At 44.1% G+C, this 19,560-nt stretch overlaps 1 protein-coding gene across 2 annotated transcripts in view; it reads left to right on the top strand.

Moving 5' to 3' along the window:
• Nucleotides 1-19,560, top strand: part of GALNT14 (polypeptide N-acetylgalactosaminyltransferase 14) — a 378,447-nt gene that overhangs the window by 319,093 nt on the left and 39,794 nt on the right. For both annotated transcript variants that reach the window (XM_075204367.1, XM_075204366.1), the window contains exons 8-9: nucleotides 6,425-6,509; nucleotides 7,957-8,060. In XM_075204367.1, coding sequence (XP_075060468.1) covers nucleotides 6,425-6,509; nucleotides 7,957-8,060 — 189 coding nt within the window. The remainder of the gene's footprint in view (nucleotides 1-6,424; nucleotides 6,510-7,956; nucleotides 8,061-19,560) is intronic.

The following is a 19,560-nucleotide window of genomic DNA, read 5'->3' on the forward strand; positions in this document are numbered from 1 at the left end:
AAAATGGATCGGATCGGATACAGGGTCGGCCCTACCATTAGGGAAAATTAGGCGGTTGCCTAAAATACTGGTTAGGGGTGTCTAAAACACTAAATGACTGACATAATGTCACTCATCCAGTGTTGGTAATGACGCCCCCTGCTGACAAGAAGGAAAAGCAGCCAGCCACTTCTTACATGTGAGCCTGCTGCTCCTCTATGTCACTGATAGGCTGGCAGTGTGGCGCGTGGCTATGATGTCATAGCTAAGCACCGTACTCCCAGCCTAGGGAGCAGAGAATACTTCACACTGAGGTAGAAAGTTGTGGGTGCAATGTGGAGGGGTTGTGGGTGCAATGTGGAGGGCAGTGTCGGACTGGGACATGAAGGGCCCACCGGGGGAAATGCAGCGGTAGGGGCCCACTACAATGGGGTGTGGCCAACTGTAAGAGGGGTTGTGGTCAGTCATTAAAGGGGATGGGGTCAGGCCATGGAGGACAACGTATAGCACCTTAGTATGGTCCATAAAGAAAAAGAGGACATTTGCAGTGAGGAGCCGCGAAGGAAAAGACAGAAGAGAAGAAAGAAGTCAATAGGAAAGTAAGTGAAGGGGAGCAAATGCAGCATGGAGGGCACTGTGTGAAACAGGGGAGACAGGGAAAGGGGAGGGATGAATTGAATACAATCAATCATCATCAGCTATTTGTGTGCTGTCCATTCTTTGTGGTTAGTGTTCTCTCCCCTCATAGTGTACACAGAAAACAAATGCTATACTACAGTACTAGAGATCAACCATTCATCATATGAAAACCACAATATAAGGGTATAGACTAAAAATTAATATATCCATGAAGCACTATGGAGACCACAAAATTATTAGCATAAAAATATATGCACATTTAAAATATTACATAAATCTAATTACACTCTAGACACTGGCAAATAAAAACAGGACTCTAAAAAATGATCTACCCACAAAATGTACACTCAATAATAATCCAATGCCACTACAAAGGACAAAAGCAAAACATTAATATTAAAGCATATAGCAGATGCAATCCTATAAGGACCTAACTGTCTGAATGTGTTTTATTCTGATTAAGATATGCTTCTATAGGGAATAGAGTCCCACAATTGATTGAAAACAAATAAACATGGAACATGATATAAACAGTGAATTTGGTTACTAGTTTATTAGGAATCCATTCATTGGTCAGCTGCAATAGGATCCTTTTATAGAGGCACTGAAGACGTATATTGCAATGAAGCCATTCTAATTTATCTCCCTCCCTCCGAGGTCACACAGTGGAGAGCTCTAGAGAAGTTTGCACGATTTATTACTTACTGATTACACGGACTCACACTGCAGTTAGGATGGCAACTTTATGACTACAGGACGCCTGCAACTACAGCAGAAGGAGTAATCTGAGATCTGTGTCACTGTGAAGCATTTCTGCCTCTCTCTGTCTCAGGAGCAGGAAGTGTTCTCACGTGCTGGCTGTAGGCAGGGATTAGTTTGACAGTCTCCGTTTCATATGTAGACTGACCACAACTCGGTAATTCTCTGCTCTGCCTCACCAACAAAGAGGGCGGGGTTATCAGGCAACAGGGCCTCCCGGGGGATACCCCGGCTCCCCGGCAGGCCAGTCCGACACTGGTGGAGGGGGGGCACTTCTGAAGGGGCAGGTGGCACCTATTGTGCCCCCAGGGCTAGCTGATGTGGGGTCCAGCATTGAGGGGGGCAAGCGATGTCTGTGTAACCCCCTCTTAGTCCATCGGGGGCCCCAGTATCCCAACGCTAGGCTGACACCATGAAAATTCTTTCTGACGGGCGCATGCAGTGGACACATGAGCAGAGTAGGAGTCCTGGAGGTGGCAGCTGCCATGCCAGGCCCCTACTCAAACTTTTCTATAGGGTCAATTTGTGAGAAGGTGCCCCGCTGCCGTGCCCTTGAAGAGGGTTAAAATAGAGGAAAAAAGAGGATTTCACTTACCAAGCCTGGGATCCAGCGGCGGTAAATTCCTGTCTTCTTCTCTTGCAGGTCCCGGCAGCAGTGGGCAATCCTGGCTCACCTCACTGTTGGTATCACGTGGAGCCCTCACTATGATGATGGCATGCCCGCAGCTATATAAGCCACTGGGCACCGCCATTTTGGATAAGTCCGACGGCGGAGGAGGAAGAAGGACATCTCGAGACGTCTGGAGGCGGTGCGCCAAGAAGAGTAGATGGTGGCTGTTGCAGGGAGCCCTTGTAAGTGCTAGGAGCTACTCTGCCACAAGAAGACGATGGGAGAGGATCCCGCCGGACAGAAGACAGAAGACGATGGAAAGATAAAGAAGACATCAATGGCGGGGGGCCCTTGTAAGGGCTAAAAGTGTCTCCGACAAGAAGGCATCTGAGAGCAATGCGCCGTAGAGAAGAAGAGGCGCCGCCGGCTGGAGGGTCTGGAAGACCCGAAGACACCGGGCACAAGCTGAGAATCCTGTGCAGAGCAGGTAAGTATAATGCTACTTGTTAGGTCGGGCACAAGGCCTGTGGGCAAGTAGGGGACACAAGGCATGGCACAGTTAGGAAGTAGGTAGATTCAGCTGGGGATCTAAGCCTCTTTAGTTTAGCTGGGGCACTAAGGCCCTTAGTAGGTGAGCACAAGGCCCAATAGTGAGGGAGTACAAGGCCCTATAGGGAGGGGACAAAAGGTCCAATAATGAGGGGGCAAAAGGCCCAGTATTCAGTTAGTGGACAAAAAGCCCAATATTCAATTAGGCTGGGCTCAAGGCCCATAGGGTTAGGCTTGGCGCAAGGTCCATCGGTAGTCATTGGGCACAAGGCCCAATAGGGAGTAACTGGGCACCATACCCTTGAGTTTAGGCAAGTCACCATGCCTTTAGTGTTAGCAAGGCACAAGGCTTTTAGGTTCTAGGTGGGCGTAAGGCCCTGATAGGTTAGAAGGGCATTAGGCCCTTTTTGTTAACAGGGCAGTAGGCCCTGCTTAGTTAGAAAGATGCTAGGTCCTTGACCATTGTTTAGTGGACACTGGGCTCTATGAAGTGAAGAGGACACTAGGTCCTGATAGTTTAGGAGGGCACTCAGCCCTTGATCTAGTGGGACCTTTGCCCATTAGCTATCTCCCTTACCCCAACATTCCCACCTGCTGGACAAACATGAGATCGGACAGTTGGAAGGTTTGTAGCTATAATCTGCAGAGGACATTATGGGGTAAATTATCAGATTGCCATCTTTGGGTAACGCAGAAAATATTTTGGGAAGCTACATTGGCAGCTGTCACACTGGGGGGTTTCCTTTCCCTCCCTCTGGACCAAAGCAATTAGACTTTATGAACTATGTAACAGGGGGGCACTGCAGGTCTTCAGAGACCCCCAGACCCCATCACAGTTGTGACCGCACTCTCTGTTAGTGATATTATCTTTCTGACTTAACTGAGCAAGTTTTACTAACTTCACAAACATATTGCTCTTTTCTATTTTTTAATCAAACGCTTCATTTAATTTTGGCAGCTCCGGGGAAAATCCCTGCACCTGCTCTCAGCAAAGATAGTCGTAATAAATGGAGTGAACGTAAAGAGATTACAGATGAGCTGAACGCAGTTGTCACCTGACTCCGGGAGCAGATGTTTCTAACACCACAATGTCAGAGTCACTCAGAGAAGCTGCGCTTAACGTGGCGAACGAGCGGCAAGTAGATTAGAATTTGCAACGATATTGCAGCGGGGTGCAAGATTCTGGGGTGTTTGTTTATAAATGCCCATTGGGGTTTTACACCAACCTGATGTGACTTCTTGTACAATAAGACTCTGTGGACTTGACTCAAGTCTGAATGCAACTTGAACACAACTTGTGGTTGAAAATAGAGCACGGAACCTTGACATAATTTTGTCCGCATTCAAATCTGAGAGGATCTCGAGATGCGTTTCAATTTAAATCTGGGTGTAAGTCATACTTGCCTACTAATCCGGAATTTCTGGGAGCTTTCCGAATGTAGGAAAGTCCTCCCGGACTCCTGGCAGAGTGGGCATCCTCTTGGTCACGTGGAGGCAGAGGCTTAATGATGCAACGTCAGCATTTCATAGCAGGGGGCACACATACGTTTAGTTTGTAATACAAAGACAATACATAACCAGGTAAGTATTAGGTTGACATTATCAGTTAGGGGTAGGGGTAGGGCAGTGCCGTAACTAGACATTTTGGTGCCCTGGGCGAGACAGGGCACCGGCGCCCCCCATATAAGTGGGAGTGGCATTTAACAAGTGGGTGTGTCCAACCTAATGTGGGTGTGGCTAGAACTTTACTGAAAGAATTCGTGTATATATGTAATATATATATATATATATATATATATATATACCTACACAGTGCACTGTGATAAGCTAAACATATTAGAAGGTATGCATACCATATTAACACTACTAATAAGTATGTACCAGCTGGATACAATGTAGCTGAATGATTGCAAACAGAAACAATAAAATAAAGATTAATAAAAATAGCTCCACATAGATCGTCTTAGTTTTGCCTCAAAAAAATCAAAAAGGCTCCATGTATTGCATAATAAGGCAAGCCGATAAAATAACAGTCAATATTATGGAAGCAATTATCGGAACTCCTAATGCGGTTTCCGTATATACCATATATCAATTTGAAGTAATGCAGTTATGACAGTAAGTGAAATGTTACTGTATTGCAATGGTACAGATACTGCACTTTTGGTAAAAGATGAGGAAGACTGTCCCACTCGTGTAAGAGCTGTACGTGGGGAAGTGGGGTCACTCTCTCACCTGCAGGGTGCATGGTGACTTTGGGCAGCAGGAGGGCAGCTTTATGTGTGCAGAGATCCAGCGTCCAGATGCGAGGTCTCCCCAGCGCTCGAGATACTATTTCCTTTAGTCTAGTCTAGTCTAGTCTAAACCAATTGCACTATCTAATCGACAGCCAGATCCTTGCTCTCCCCTCACAATGACGTATCCGGAAGCTGAGCACCTGCCCTCTCTGGTGCGGGTTACGGTGACAGATGCAGCATATGACACAGCTAGTGGACATGGTACGGAGGTGACAAGTCATGTGATGCGCTCACCAGTTGTTCTGTGCTATGCTATAGAGCACAGAGCGACTCTGCAATATAGCGCGAGCCGGCACTAATTCTGTATCAACCCAAAATTTGTACTTGGGGCTGTGATTTGTTTAATAATCAGGGGCCATGGCGCCCCCTCAGCATTGCGCCCGGGGCGACCGCACCGGCCGCACAGCCCTCGCTACGGCTCTGGGGTAGGGGTTAGGACTTAGGGTTAAGACCCCTACCCGGGAATGTAAAGCTAATACTTACCTGGTTCCATGAGTTGTCGCTTTAAATTCGGAACTTTGCAAGTCGCAGCTGTAAGTGACGTCATTTACAACAGTCGCCATCTCCGGTCTTCGGATTTACTCTCTGTCTTTTTACTAGTAAGTAGTTATTTTTTCTTCGTTGCTCTGTTCGTTATAGGAATAATGTGGAGGATTAAAGAGTGTTGATGTTTACAGCACCGATCACTCGTACTACACCCCCCTGTAGCTGGTGCAAATGTTATAGCTAAAAACAAGCGTACTAATGAGAATCCAAGGGCTTGACTCAGCCACACCTGTGTTAGCACGTCCTCGGCTGCCCTTACTGAACATGGCCTACGTTCATACCCCTCTTCTACCACAATACCACTCTACAAGTCATAGGCAGTCATAAGTGTCATTTGCTTTTGGACATGAATTGCATGTAATTACATTCATTAGATGCAAACGGATTTATATTCGAACATGTATCAGGACTTGTGTGTATCGCAGAAATACATAACACATTCAGTCAGTAGAGTAATATTTATTATGGTACATACAGTAAGTGAATTATTCTTCAAGAGCCGGATCTTCATTTCTTTCTTAAAGGAATATCTTGGATAAGCTAATGTAATAAAATAATTGTACCAGAAAAATATGAATGTGTTTCCGTCACCTACAGAGAGCCGTCCGTGGGCTGAACCAATCTGCATAGGACTGTAGCCAATCAATTCCTCAGAGAACCAGTGACATCACTGAGGCACCTAGAAGCAGCCATTTTGTCTTGAGAACACAGACAATTTTGTGACAGGAAGCCAGTGGCAATCACTGAGGCTACAGACACTGGCTCCTGGTGACTTGCTATATTTACATATATATGCATATTGGTTCAGCCCACAAGATGGCTGCCTACACTGTGGCTAACCACTAGGTACTCTTAAATGATACTTTTGTTTGTTTTCTTTTAAAGGAATAAAGTTAATTTGTCATTGTGAATAAACATTTTCTGATTCTCTAATGCGATAAAAAAATCAATATTTCAAAATAATTATGAATAGTATAATTTGCTACGGTTACTGCTTTGGTTTAAACTGCTTCAGTCCAGTAACCAATGACTTTGTCTCTGCCAGGGTTTGACTGGAGTCTGCACTTCAAGTGGGAGCAGCTTTCCATGGAACAAAAAGCGAAACGATTAGATCCTACGGAGCCAATTAAGTAAGTACAATGTAAAGCCATTTGAAGTCGTGTTTCCCCGCAAAGCGTTTATTGAGTCTTATGTAGAGATGGACAAAATTTCTGTCTAAAACGCAGGCGTATATTGCGTCCAAAAAAAATGACGCATTCTACATTTGTGCTGTCTCGTATGCATCTAGCCGTGTGTGCAGGGCTGAATTGCTGCTTTGTATGCTTGGTTTACGCTAGAGATGCTCACTGACCCCGTGAAGTGGTTTTGAATTTGGTTTTTGATCTGGATTAGCTTCGTGTTTTGGTTTTAGCAAAAAAACGCCCTCATGTGTTTTGGATTTTTTAGAAAAAATCCTAAAATATGCTAAAATCACATAATTTTGCTCTTTTTTTGTTCCTACATTATTATTAACCTCAATAACACTAATTTCAGGTCATTTGCAGTCAATTTTGACCACCTTACAGGTCACAATATTATTTTCATACACTTTCGGACAAATACTGTAGCGACCTGGCTGGATGGTAAGTGACAGAGCAATGACACAAACACACGGCAGTTCCTAGCACATCTAGGACACATTGGCTCACAGCAGTGGCAGAAAATAAAAATGGAGGTCCGCCCTCCATGATGTTGCATCTTAAAATTGCGAGATCCGACGATGTAACGATGACGTTTTGCCTTGTTTTCAAATCCGAAAAAAACGCCAGAGTACTAAGCCAACCTGATGCTCTCATGCTTTTTCGGATCCCCTAAGTTCGGGTGTGTTTGGTTCTCGAGGAACCGAGCCTGAGCATCTCTAGTTTACGCCTGGAGAAAATAGGAGCATATCCATCTTACTTACTCTCCTAATGGGTCTTTCTTCCTTCAATCTGACAATGGAAACATGATAAGACAGGGCAGCATATGATAACGCGGATCAGTATATAGAGCAGAGAAAGGCAACATCCGACCCAACGAGCCTTCACCTGTGGCCCCCATCTCATCTCTGCTTATCATCATCATCACCATTTATTTATATAGCGCCACTGATTCCGCAGCGCTGTACAGAGAACTCACTCACATCAGTCTTTGCCCCATAACATACACACACACACACACACACAGAGACTATGGTAAATTTGATAGCAGCCAATTAACCTACCAGTATGTTTTTGGAGTGTGTGAGTAAACCGCAGCACCCAGAGGAAACCCACGCAAACACGAGGAGAACATACAAACTCCACACAGATAAGGCCATGGTCCAGGCAATCCTTCCCTCTGCTTTATTCTGAGATAAAGAACAATGTGCAGCCCTATTGAAGGTTAGAGAACCGCAGAGACCCATCCAGGTACAAGTTACGGAAGACAACAATGAGTTTCCCTATAACCGTCACATCTTATGCTCTTGTTGTCATTTCACCACAACGGTGCAACACTTCCCTTCATCGGATAGACCTCCTCTGTGCTTTGTATAATATCACTATAATCTATTCCTAGGACCCCTGTCATTGCCGGTGGCCTCTTTGTGATAGACAAGTCCTGGTTCAACCACTTGGGGAAGTACGACACAGCCATGGACATCTGGGGCGGAGAGAATTTCGGTGAGTTGTTTTGGTGTTTAATATTATTGTGTGATGGACTGAACTAGATCCTGCCTGAAAGGGAGATTATATATTCTTCTACTTGTGAAGACTTTTTACTTCCAAATATAGGAGAACAGGGCTGAGCTCACTGATGTGTGTCACAAACGAGTTTAACTAGCTAATTGCTGATTAGGAACAAGACCTCAGAAGCACAGGGATATTATGGGGTAACGCATTCATACCAGCAATGTATTGAGCTAACCTGGAAATGTTCTCTGATGTCACCTGGTTAGTAAAGGATCCAGGGCTGGTTCACATCTATCCGCTATCAATGCGCTATTTTAGCAATTGACGCAAGAAACCCGCATTTACAAAGGATCATTCTCGTGAGCTCATTCCCCCTATTGCGTTCTAAAATATTACCAATGCGCTTAAAAATTTGGTATGTGGAATGTGACACCCCCCAGTTTCTCATGGGTTAACACTCGCTGCCAGTGCAATACATTGCATTGGTAAGATCTCAGCAAATTCGAAGTGCATAGATAATACTTTAATACCGCATCAATAAAAAACATCTATAGTAGCTATTAGTTCTCATGCATTTTACCAATTTTACTATCACATGTGTGTGAATGAGCCTTCAAAACAAATGGCAAGCTATGGATGAGTATAATGATAAATCGCAGGTCGCGGACACACATTTTGACCAAGGTATAGGGTAGGGTAAAAATACGGAGACTAGGAACATTCAGGAGACTTAACAGCTACTAGTGAATTTATTGATGTTGTAGTGGAGGGAGAACTATAGTGCACTGTTTCTCGTTGAAAGCCTAAACAGTTCAGAAGTTGCTCACTGCACACTGCCATATTTCTGTATTCCAGGTCACTTATTTCCATCATTAAATAAACTGCAAATTTTAGCTACTACAGTAGCTTCTCAATGTTGCTATCAAGCTTTAAATTTTCTCAACGATCTCAGGGCTTGACCAACCTTTAGTCAATCAGAACATTAGCTGTGCATGTGATCAGGTATAATTTATATATGGTTTGAGTCTGTTGTGCGTGTTTGCTTTGCATGTCACGTGTCTATTTTGTACAGAACCTATGTAGCTTCTTTATATTAGTATCAGGTATGGTTTATATATGATGTCTTGTCATCCAGTATGAGTGTAAGTGATTTGAAGAATGTGATGTGATTACTGTGTGTGCTTAATCCCGCTGGGAACTCAATTCAGCAACTATGCAGTCAGGTTGCTTAGACGTCTTAATTCTGCTTCTGTGGTTGGCGCGGAGAAGTGAGAGTCTCTGAGATTGTCAGACTGGTGGAAGCTGGGAACTGTTGGCTTTTGGAGAGCTACAATGGCTTCTTGGACGTAGCAATAATGTAAGGCCACGTGCCCACCGGCGTTAGATATGCATTTTAACGAGCGTTAGAGATCACTGTATTTTTTCTTAAGTTTCGAAACACGGCAAACACATGGAAATTTCCATGCATTTACATAACCTGAAAACCGTGTGTAGAGGGTTTAAGACTTTAGAGAGATACAGAGGGTGACACGTGCGCTGTTCTATGGAGGCTCCGGTCATAGAGGGGAAGACCTGCTTACAGGTCACAGTCAGGTTACGTACACGGTTGTTTGCAATATGTTTATCACATGTTAAATTGCACATAACACCATGTTGCATTTATGTACGCGTTCAATCTGCCTTTAGATGCATTTACAAGTGTTGTTATCTTGTTCATGCCAAACGCCTATGTAAACGCTTCTTAACCGCTTCTCGTTGTATTTGCAGTACACTCCCTTCGAGGTCGGCTGAGATCGGACAGCAGTGGGAGAGCCAGGGTGGGAAAGAAACACTAATTGGGGGAATTATTAAAAGGCTGGAGGTTTGCTGGCGGGACATGCTGGGACTTGTAGTTGCACAATGTCTGGCAGTACTAACAGGGTATGCAGACTGGACATGCTGTCCTGAAGGCAACTTCTTGGGGCCCCATCCATAACAGCAGAAGGGGGGCGTTGCCATACCAAGTTGGTGGCTCCTCCCACTACACCGACAGGCCTTTGTACGCCTCCTCCTCTCGGCACCTTTGTCTAGCCATTCCGCTGCCTTATAAAAACTAGGATGGATTGAAGTGTGGATATATGGGTGTCAGGAATGCCAGATAGCAGGAGGTTGCAGTAGTCAAGACGGGAGATGATGAGATAATGGATACGAGTTTTGGTAGCATGTTGATGAAGAAAAGGGCGTTTTCTGGCAATGTTTTAAGGTGGAGTCGACAGAACTGGGAGATAGTTTGGATGTGAGGAATAAAGCAGAGGGCGGAGTCAAGTGTGACACCAAGACAGCGGGCTTGGCAGACTGAGGAGATTGTGGTGTTACTGACAGTGAGGGAGATCTGAGGGCAGGTGGTGACTCTGGCAGGAGGGAAGATAATAAGCTGTTTTGGACATTTTGAGCTTTAGGTAGCATTGGGACATCCATGTGGAGATAGCAGAAAGACAGTTGGTTACACGAGATAGTACAGAAGGAGAGAGGTCAGGGGAAGAGATATAGATTTGGGTGTCATCAGTGTAGTGGTGGTATTGGAGGCCGAATGAGCGAATTAGTGCCCCAAGAGAAGAGGTGTACTATGAAAAAGTAAAGAGCCATGAACAGAGCATTGTGGGACCCCAACAGTTAGTGGGGGTGGAGGGGAGAATGTACCAGAGGTAGAAACACTAAAGGAGCTGTTCGATAGGCAGAATGTGAACCAGAAAAGAACTGTGTCACGAAGGCAAATGGAGTGAAGGGTGTGTGGGAGAGAGGGTGATCTACAGTATCAAAAGCAGCAGAGAGGTCCAGGAGAATGAGTATGGAGAAATGACCCTTAGATTTTGCAGTAAGTAGATCATTGGTCACTTTTTGTGAGCGCAGTTTCAGTGGAATGTTGGGGGCGGATTCCTGATTGCAGAGACTCGAGAATGGAAGGAGAGGAGGGAAAGTGAGACAGGTGTTTGTACACTAATTGGTCAAGTAGTTTGGAGGCAATGGGGAGGAGAGAAATAGGTGGTGGTTGGCGAGAGAGGCTGGATCGAGAGATGGTTTCTCTAGAACAGGTGAGATGAGCACATGATTAAAGGAGGATGGAAATGTGCCAGTCGAGAGAGTTAGGTTGAAGAAGTGAGTTAGAGGTGGACAGGAGAGGGGGCAGAGTAGTTGGGAGGGAATAGGGTCGAGTGGACAGGTTGTAGGGTGAGATGATAAGATGAGTACAGAAACTTTGTCTTAATTTACTGTAAAGATTGAATTAAGTTTGGATTGTGGAGTGTAGGTAAAGGAGAGTAGAGTCCGTGGAGTGAGTGGAATTTGGCATGAGGAAATATCTTGTTGAATGGTGTCAATTTTGTCTTTGAAATAGGCGGAAAAATCATGGGCAGTCAGGGAGGAAGGAGGAGGAGGTGCAGGTGGGCAGGGAAGTGAGTTAAAGGTGGCAAAGAGGCGACGTGGGTTAGAAGACTGGTTGGATATTAGAGATTTGAAGAATGTTTGTTTGGCGATTGAAAGGGCAGCGCTGTAAGATGAAAGGATAAATTTATAGTGGAGGAAATCGGGATATGAACGAGATGGCGCTCTGCAGTGTGGGAGCACTTTTACAGGTAGCGGGTCTGTTGTTGTGTCATGGTTGGGGTTTGGATCGTCGGAGACCATATGTAGTAGCTGGATCTGCAGTGTCTAGGGCTGAAGTGAGTGTTTTGTTATAGAAAGCGGCAGCTTGATTAGGACAGGACAATGCAGTCATTGGAGAAAATAGTTTTAGAAAATGAGAAGTTTGTTAATTGGGTTAAGAGTACTTAGGCTTCGTTGTGTACGTGTGTATTTGGGTTCCGGGGGAAGGGCATGAGGTAAGGTGAGGCTGAAGGAAAGGAGGTTGTGATCGGAGAGTGGGAAGGCTAAATTGGAGAAACTAGAGATGGAGCAGTAGCGGGAGAAGACAAGGTCAAGGGAGTGCCCATCACAGTGGGTGGGAGATGAGGTCCATTGGGAGAGACCAAAAGAGGAATTAAGTGAAAGAAGTTTAGTGGTAGAAGAGACAGTGAGATTATCAATGGGAATATTGAAATCACCTAGTATGAGTGTAGGCAGGTCAAAGGATAGGAAACAAGTTGTAGATCACGTCCTTTATAATTTGTAGCAGCTACACTACTTCCTAGAACGATTACGCTTCAACTACGGTAATCACAGACTTGAACGTGTAAATATACAAACATGAAATAAAGTCATTCCAACCCCCATAAAATGAAATGATTTGATATTCATTTTCCATCTCGCAAAAGCTCATTAAGTAGATTATTATTTACCAAGAGATATCCTGGAATGTTACAAGAATAGAAAGTGCTTAAATCACGCTGCTGATTTTATGAAAAAAGGTAAATCAGTTCAAATGACTTGTTATTTTTGGTAGACATTAATCAATATATTTCCTCGGGGCGTCCTGAGCCCAGCATGATAATCTCCTTGCAATAGAGGATGTTGACGCAGATTAACTGCAACTAAAAAGTCAATTATAGTAACAGCTTTTACATCCTGCATGATATAATCATTAGGGAAGGAATTTGTTTCAAACTCAACTGCTGATGATAATGTGACAAGAAGATGTGCTGATTTCTCGTAACTTTTCAATACGGCACAGAACAACTTGGGTTTAGTTATTTTGGGAATAAGAACATTAGAAAGGTCTATATAATGTTTATTAAACAGTAATCAGCGCAGGACAGAAATGTGAGCAAGTCACTGAGGGGTCTATTTAAGAAAGGAGAAAGGGCTTCTAGCTATTTACCAAAGCACCCAACCATTGAAGACTATCGTATCGATGAGATAGCTTTCGCTGGGGTTCACTGCCTTTCCCATGCAAGTACATCCACAGTCCTCATATCACTATTACCATCTCCGGATGGTGATAGCAAAGGCTTTGCACAAGAAAAATGCTCGATTGTTTAAATAAAGCGTTTTTTCTTCATTCAAATATAAGAAAATATTTTATTTTATTTTTGTACTATTTTTTATTTTATGTTTTTTATCAAAAGCCCGAGCTATCATTTCCACTGTGCATGTATGGCGGCTCAAGTATGCTCTCAAACCGGCCTGGCGAATCGGTAAGAGTAGGGTTATCGCTGCTGGTTAATATCGCTGGGGAGCTGAGTATCATTCAGTTGCCCTTGTGAAATGTTATTGTTAGGTTGCAGCGAGAGAAGATTTTCTATCTCAGCCATAAGCAGCGATGGAAAATCCTTCATATCTCGAGGTTTTGATAATTAGGCCCCTGAATGTGAGCTTTGAGAAGACGCCCATTGATTGTTTTTTCCCAGGTCACATCCGATTGCTTGCCGACTTCTCTGGTTTGCACTAACCATCCTGCCTATTAAATATTTTATTGACCAATCATTGCCAAATATATTGATCCAATTTCAAGACATGTTACTCCTCTGAAAAGTGAAACGCTAATAGGTGTCATAATACTAAAAAAATTGGTTTGTAGTGCGTGTTTTTCCAATGCTATGAGATGTTCATATTAAAAATGTACATAAACAGCACCTCTGAGTATGAGCTATAAGATCAGATGGTAAGAATTATATATAACCTGGGGCATTATTTTGGACAGCTGGGCAATATTGAAAAACAGGGACCTTTTATCATCATCATCAGCTATTTATATACCGCCACTAATTCTGCAGCTCTGTACAGAGAACTCACTCACATCAGTTCCTGCCCCATTGGGGCTTACAGTCTAAATTCCCTAATATATACACACACAGAGACAGACTAGGGTCAATGTGATAACAGAAAATTAAACTACCAGTATGTTTTTGGAGTGTAGGAGGAAACCGGAGCACCCGGAGGAAACCCACGCAAACACGGGGAGAACATACAAACTCCACACAGATAAACCTAGACCTTTCTTTGATCATTAGGGATGGCTGGGAAAAGAATGATATGGCAAGCAAAAGCGGAGGTCGAAGGCTATATCACCGGAGTTGGCACCTCAGCGTTGTGCGTGAACTTTCACCACAACTGTGCTCATCTCTAGTCATCATCCCGTATATAGAACTTTCATCATTCACCATATTGAACTGCATCCCATACTATCCAGCCATCTAGTGCATGCTGTGATTCATCCTGAAGGTTGACTGTCTCTTATCTACATTATCCTAAATAACCTTGGTATTGCCAGGGATGAGCAATCTTTGTCCCAATTAAAAGTTTGTTCTTAAATTCACTGTTAGCCTTCACCTAAACCCCCGTTCTGTCACTGATAACATATCCTATCCCCAAGGAAGTGGCTGAGGTTTAAATCGTTCTCCGCTCTCTGTTCAGTGCCGAGTCTCTGATTCCTTTCTCCTAAACAGGTAAGATGCCTCTTTTCATCTGTCACTCCGCAGATAACTCTTTCTCTAATCCGTTCTTCTCTCTCCATGTCGTGATTAGTGCCAGGTCCTGTTATCTGGATTCCTCGCTTCCCATCTCTCTGCTTTACAATCTGCAGCAAGCTCCACGTCTGTAATTCTAAAACTAGGTTGACATCCTGTCCCGGCTTCTCATATCAAATCTCTGGGTTCATTCCTAATTTCATGTGGTATTGCTTACAAAGTTTTCTCTTTCCCCTTTTAAAGGACTTTTGTTTATTGGAAATATGAGCCAATATAGAGAGAGACAATATTTTTTCTTCTATTGTGTCATGACATGTATTTAATTAGCCTGAAATAAATTGTTTGACAAGAAACTTCAATAGATCAAACACTAAGGGCTAGATTTACTATCAGGCGTGTTTGTAAAGCCGCCGACTTTCGGCGGGTTTGCCGGCGGTTTAGCCATCGCCGGATTTACTAACGCTAAACCCGCCATCCAAACGGCCAGAAATGATGTTTTCAAACCCGCCTCTGTATAAAGCGCCGTGACGGTTTCAACAATGCTCCACATACAAACAGCCGGATTTACTATTAGGGGGTTTATAAAGGCGCCGGAAAACCGCCATTCAAAAGACCAAAATGAAAGCGCTGCTTGTGAGCGGCGAGATTGTTCAAACAGTGTGCTGTTTGAGGTATTTGGTCAATCTGAACAGAAGGGAAAGGGCCATTTCATGTGCAAAGTTTGTCCCTTTGGGATTGTATATGTTAAAAGGCCAGTGTCTTGTAATGGCAGTGTAATTTGGGTTTCTTTTTCTCTTCTGTTTTCCCACGATGCAATTTTTTTACTAAGTTCAACATTTGTTTAATATTGCAACAAATCCCTTAACAGAGTGTAAAAGCAATTTTACCTGTACTCAATAAAGAATGGGTTTCTGGCTGATGACTCCTCTGCTGCATCCTCACACATCTGCACAGCACAAATTCAGGCACAAACCCACTAGTAGAGGTGTGTTATAGCGTACATTTGTACTTTGGTAAACCAGGTTCAGCTTACTAGAATAATCTGGTGGGGTGGTTATGTATGCACCTGAAAAGGGGTCTGATATTATCCTGGCTGGCTGTTTGATACATAATCTAGCATTACATCAATTTACCCCACCGATTAGTGCAGTACACACTGAAGCAGAAGGGGTCTGTGTCACATCTGGTGATGTGCAGAGCACAGAGGGCGGAAGGCAGATTAGAGTCCGTCTCATTACAAACTACTACACAATAGGAAAAACATTTATTTCTCTAAAATGTGTTTGATGTGAGTGCAATGTTTGTGACAGTCAGAGGGCAATGTGTAAATGATTTAAGTGCCTAGTTTTTTAAAACATCACTATACTCTTGTTTAATTAGCAGAAAATAAACACTGACACCATAGAAATTTAACTGCATTTATTGCAGTACAACACAATAAATAATAAAGGATAATGCTTATACAAAATAAAAAAAGCATGAGGCAATAGTCATGTGTTAGCGCTAGCGACGCCTTTTTGCTTGCATATCGCTATGTCTTGCCCCACTCTCTCCTCTGCCTCGCCCACCCCTGGTGCGAGCACCTCTCCTTGGAGGAGTACTCTGTGCCGATCTGCTTGGCGTACTAGCGGTACTTGTGCTGGCCGAGGAAAAGGGTGCAGGCAAGCGGGCAATGAGTTCTTGCTGCAGTTTGCCTGCCAGCCGGGTCAGGTTCGCATTCCCCTCGCGAACGGAGGAATTTAATGCCTCCACAGCCCCAGTCATTTGGGCCATCTGCAGATTGGATTGCTCCCAGGCATTAGCCAGACGATTGATTGCAGCAGGAATTTGGCTATTTGTGCGGTGTATCCGCCTCAACTGGGCCGCAATTTGGGAAATGTTGCGAGTTTGGCTCTCCATGAAGACTGATTGCTGCTGCTGGAAAGCACCAATAGACTGCGCCATTTCACGGGCTGGGTCCATACTCTGAGGTGCCGGCTGCTGGTGTGCTGGGGCTTCAGCAGGGCCAGGTGCAACATCCTGGAAACCAGACACAGGGGCATCCACTGTTTCCAGGGTGATTATGGTTTGCTCATCTGGCTCAGGGGACATTTGGAGGGACTCCACCTGAGGTGCCTGGTATGAAGAGGGCCCTGTGTATGAAAATGACGGTAAGTATATAGGATATAATATGTTTGTATATTGCATTCTGAACACTTGATAGGAAAGAATAATCTTTACAAACTACAGATTGTTTCACAATTTTTGCATTAATGATTTATTGTCCTATGCTACCTGCTTAAGGATGCACATATTATCCTTTTAATACCCAGTATCATATGAACTATGTATGGTTGAGGGGGCTAAAAAAGCATAGTATTTTTAACCTACAAATATTGTGATTTATTACGCAATATCTGGCTAGACCGTGCCTTGGGGTACACAAATCCTATTTCAGTCCTCCCTCTGTGTAGTACATGCTGGGTATTTTGACTTAACTGCGTGTGTAAAAAAGTGAAGACGTTGCCTATAGCAACCAATCAGATTTGAGCTCTCTTTTTGTAGAATGCAATAAATAAAGTAAAGGTATATTCAGATTGGTTGCTCTAGCCAACATCTCAGTTTAGTAAATGTAGCCCTAAGGTCGCATAGCACACCATATTTTAACAAAAAAAACATTGCCAGCAACATTTCCACAGAAAAACAATTAACTCCATTATTTAGCACAAAAATATAAATCACACACCTGCTTGCTCTTCTGTGGCCGAATCACTGACTGAAGGTGGAGGTGTAGCTGTAGGAATGGGACTCAACTGTGGTCCAGGTGATTCTGGATGTATTAGAAAAAGCATACAATGTATTTGCAGCAAAAAGCCTTTTACAAATAATAAATCTTTGGAAGACATGTGTTTGCACATTAAAAAACAGTTATAAACAAAATTATTGCCCTTTAAATACTGATTGAGTAAAAAAAACACTTTTATATGGAAAAAAGACACTTTTACAATAAAAAAACATTTTCAATATTGTTAGCTTAAAAAGGACAAATCACTCACCAACTACTTGGGCAAACGAGGGCGAATCTGTGTCTTGCACATTAATTCCCTCCACTATTTCACGGGGCATTATCTGCCGCAGCTCCTCCTCATAGCTGGTATATTCAACGCGAAGAGGGGGGCCACCACCCGTGCGTCTTGTGGACCTCCTTTCCTGGGCCATTTTTTCCTTCAACCTCCTCTTAATGTCCGAAAATCTCTTGCGGCAGTGCGCCACTGTCCTCTTTAGTGGGCCCACCGCGTTAACAGCGTCGCACACTCTCCCCCACAATTGGTGGCGCCGCCTTAGCGGAGTCCGGGCTGCCAGGTTCCCCAAGATCACCTCGTAGCAGGGAATGATATTGTGCACCAACACACAATTCTCATCATGTGAGAAACGCACATTCCTCCCTGTCTTGGTCTTCCTGCTCTGTCCTGTCTCCTCAACCTCTCCCTCTCCCTCCTCTGACCCCTCAACCTCCATCTCCCTCTCCTCAGCCTCTGCTCCCCTCCTCTCTCTGGACATAATGACAAAGAAATGTCAAACACACAAAACACAGAAAGACTTACAAACACAAAGGACAAACTACACTAAGTACAGACACACTCTCCACACAATCACACACAAGTAACACAGACAAAGGACAAGTCAAATACAAAAAAGACAATACCGAAAATAAATGAGAAAATAAATGTACAAAACAGGAAAAAACCACAGGACTACTCACACTTCTCTCAGATACACAAAGCCACCAAACTCCAACTCACAAAAACTCTCAGCAAACAACTCTCCTCCAAACTCCTCTCACAAAACTCCTCAAACCCCTATCAAAGAAAAAGTGTCAGGCCAGTGGTTTATATAGGGCTTGTGATGTCAAATCTCCTGACTTTGAAAATAGCCAATAGTAACAGGCCATGAGGCAGGTGTAATTTTCAAAAAAACCGCCTTTACACGAAAGCGCCGTCATTTAAAGCAAAAGCGCCATGTTCTATTCAAAGCCGCCGGCGGCTTTGAGCATTACATCCCGCCGTGACATCGCCGGCGGCTTCAAAATGAAGATCAAATGCGTCCATTAGTAAATCCGGCTGTTTCATATGCAAACACGCCGGAAAACCGCGGCGATGCATGGCGGCTTCAAAACGCCATGCATCACGCCTGATAGTAAATCTAGCCCTAAGGCTGGGTACACACTACAATGTCTGTCCCTGACAGGGGCGCACGGAGGATTTGTCAGGGGTGGGGTTTCCTCCGCCCCCGGGAAAAAAAAAAATCTAGAGACCTGCCGCGCATGCGCGGCAGCGCCGTTTCGGCTGCACTGTAGTATACAGCAGCCGCGGCGCTGTCAAAGAAGCGTCCGCTGCGGTTCTGTATACAATACAGCACCGCCGTGGACGCTTCTTAGACAGCGCCACGGCTGCTGTATACTACAGTAGGGCACTTGTAGGGCACTTTTTAGCGGAGGGGGGGGTTTCTGGAGACCCAGAAACTCCCCCTGCGTGCGCCACTGACTGACACAGGAGGCCAATGCGGGGATGGCACCTGACAATGACAGCTGTGTATAAAGCTAGAACATGTGTTTACAATCAGGAGCAACTGTAACAATGCATTTTATGTACATTATAAATTCATAACATCCAAAAATTATGTGTGTCCTTTTGGGTCTTTATATTCTACATATGTATTGGACGTATCCTGCAGTGTATTGTCTGTTAGAGCAGAGCGCATCGAGACCCGTATTCATCACCTGACGTATCTTCAGATCCGCTCCTTGTTGAATGCGGACGTGTATATCCCCGATTTACATGCATTTTTAAAAATACACAACACATTCGTTTTGTGTGCCTTAATGAATTAGGCCCTGACAGAGCAATGTGGATATTTTGGGCAAAGTAGAAGAGGATTTAAATGCTACTGAAAAGCATGGGGGCTCTGTTCAACAAATGCAATTTTGGGATCTTATATATAAAAATATCTGTTTGTTTGTTTGTTTAACTGTCCAGTTATGCATTTGGACACTCCTGCACCGATTGGGATGAGACCAACGCAACGGTGGTCCAGTTGGATTCTGGTCAGGTTTTAGGGGGGTAATGGTCCTG

Source organism: Mixophyes fleayi, chromosome 3, assembly GCF_038048845.1.
Source record: "Mixophyes fleayi isolate aMixFle1 chromosome 3, aMixFle1.hap1, whole genome shotgun sequence".
NCBI lineage: Eukaryota > Metazoa > Chordata > Amphibia > Anura > Limnodynastidae > Mixophyes > Mixophyes fleayi.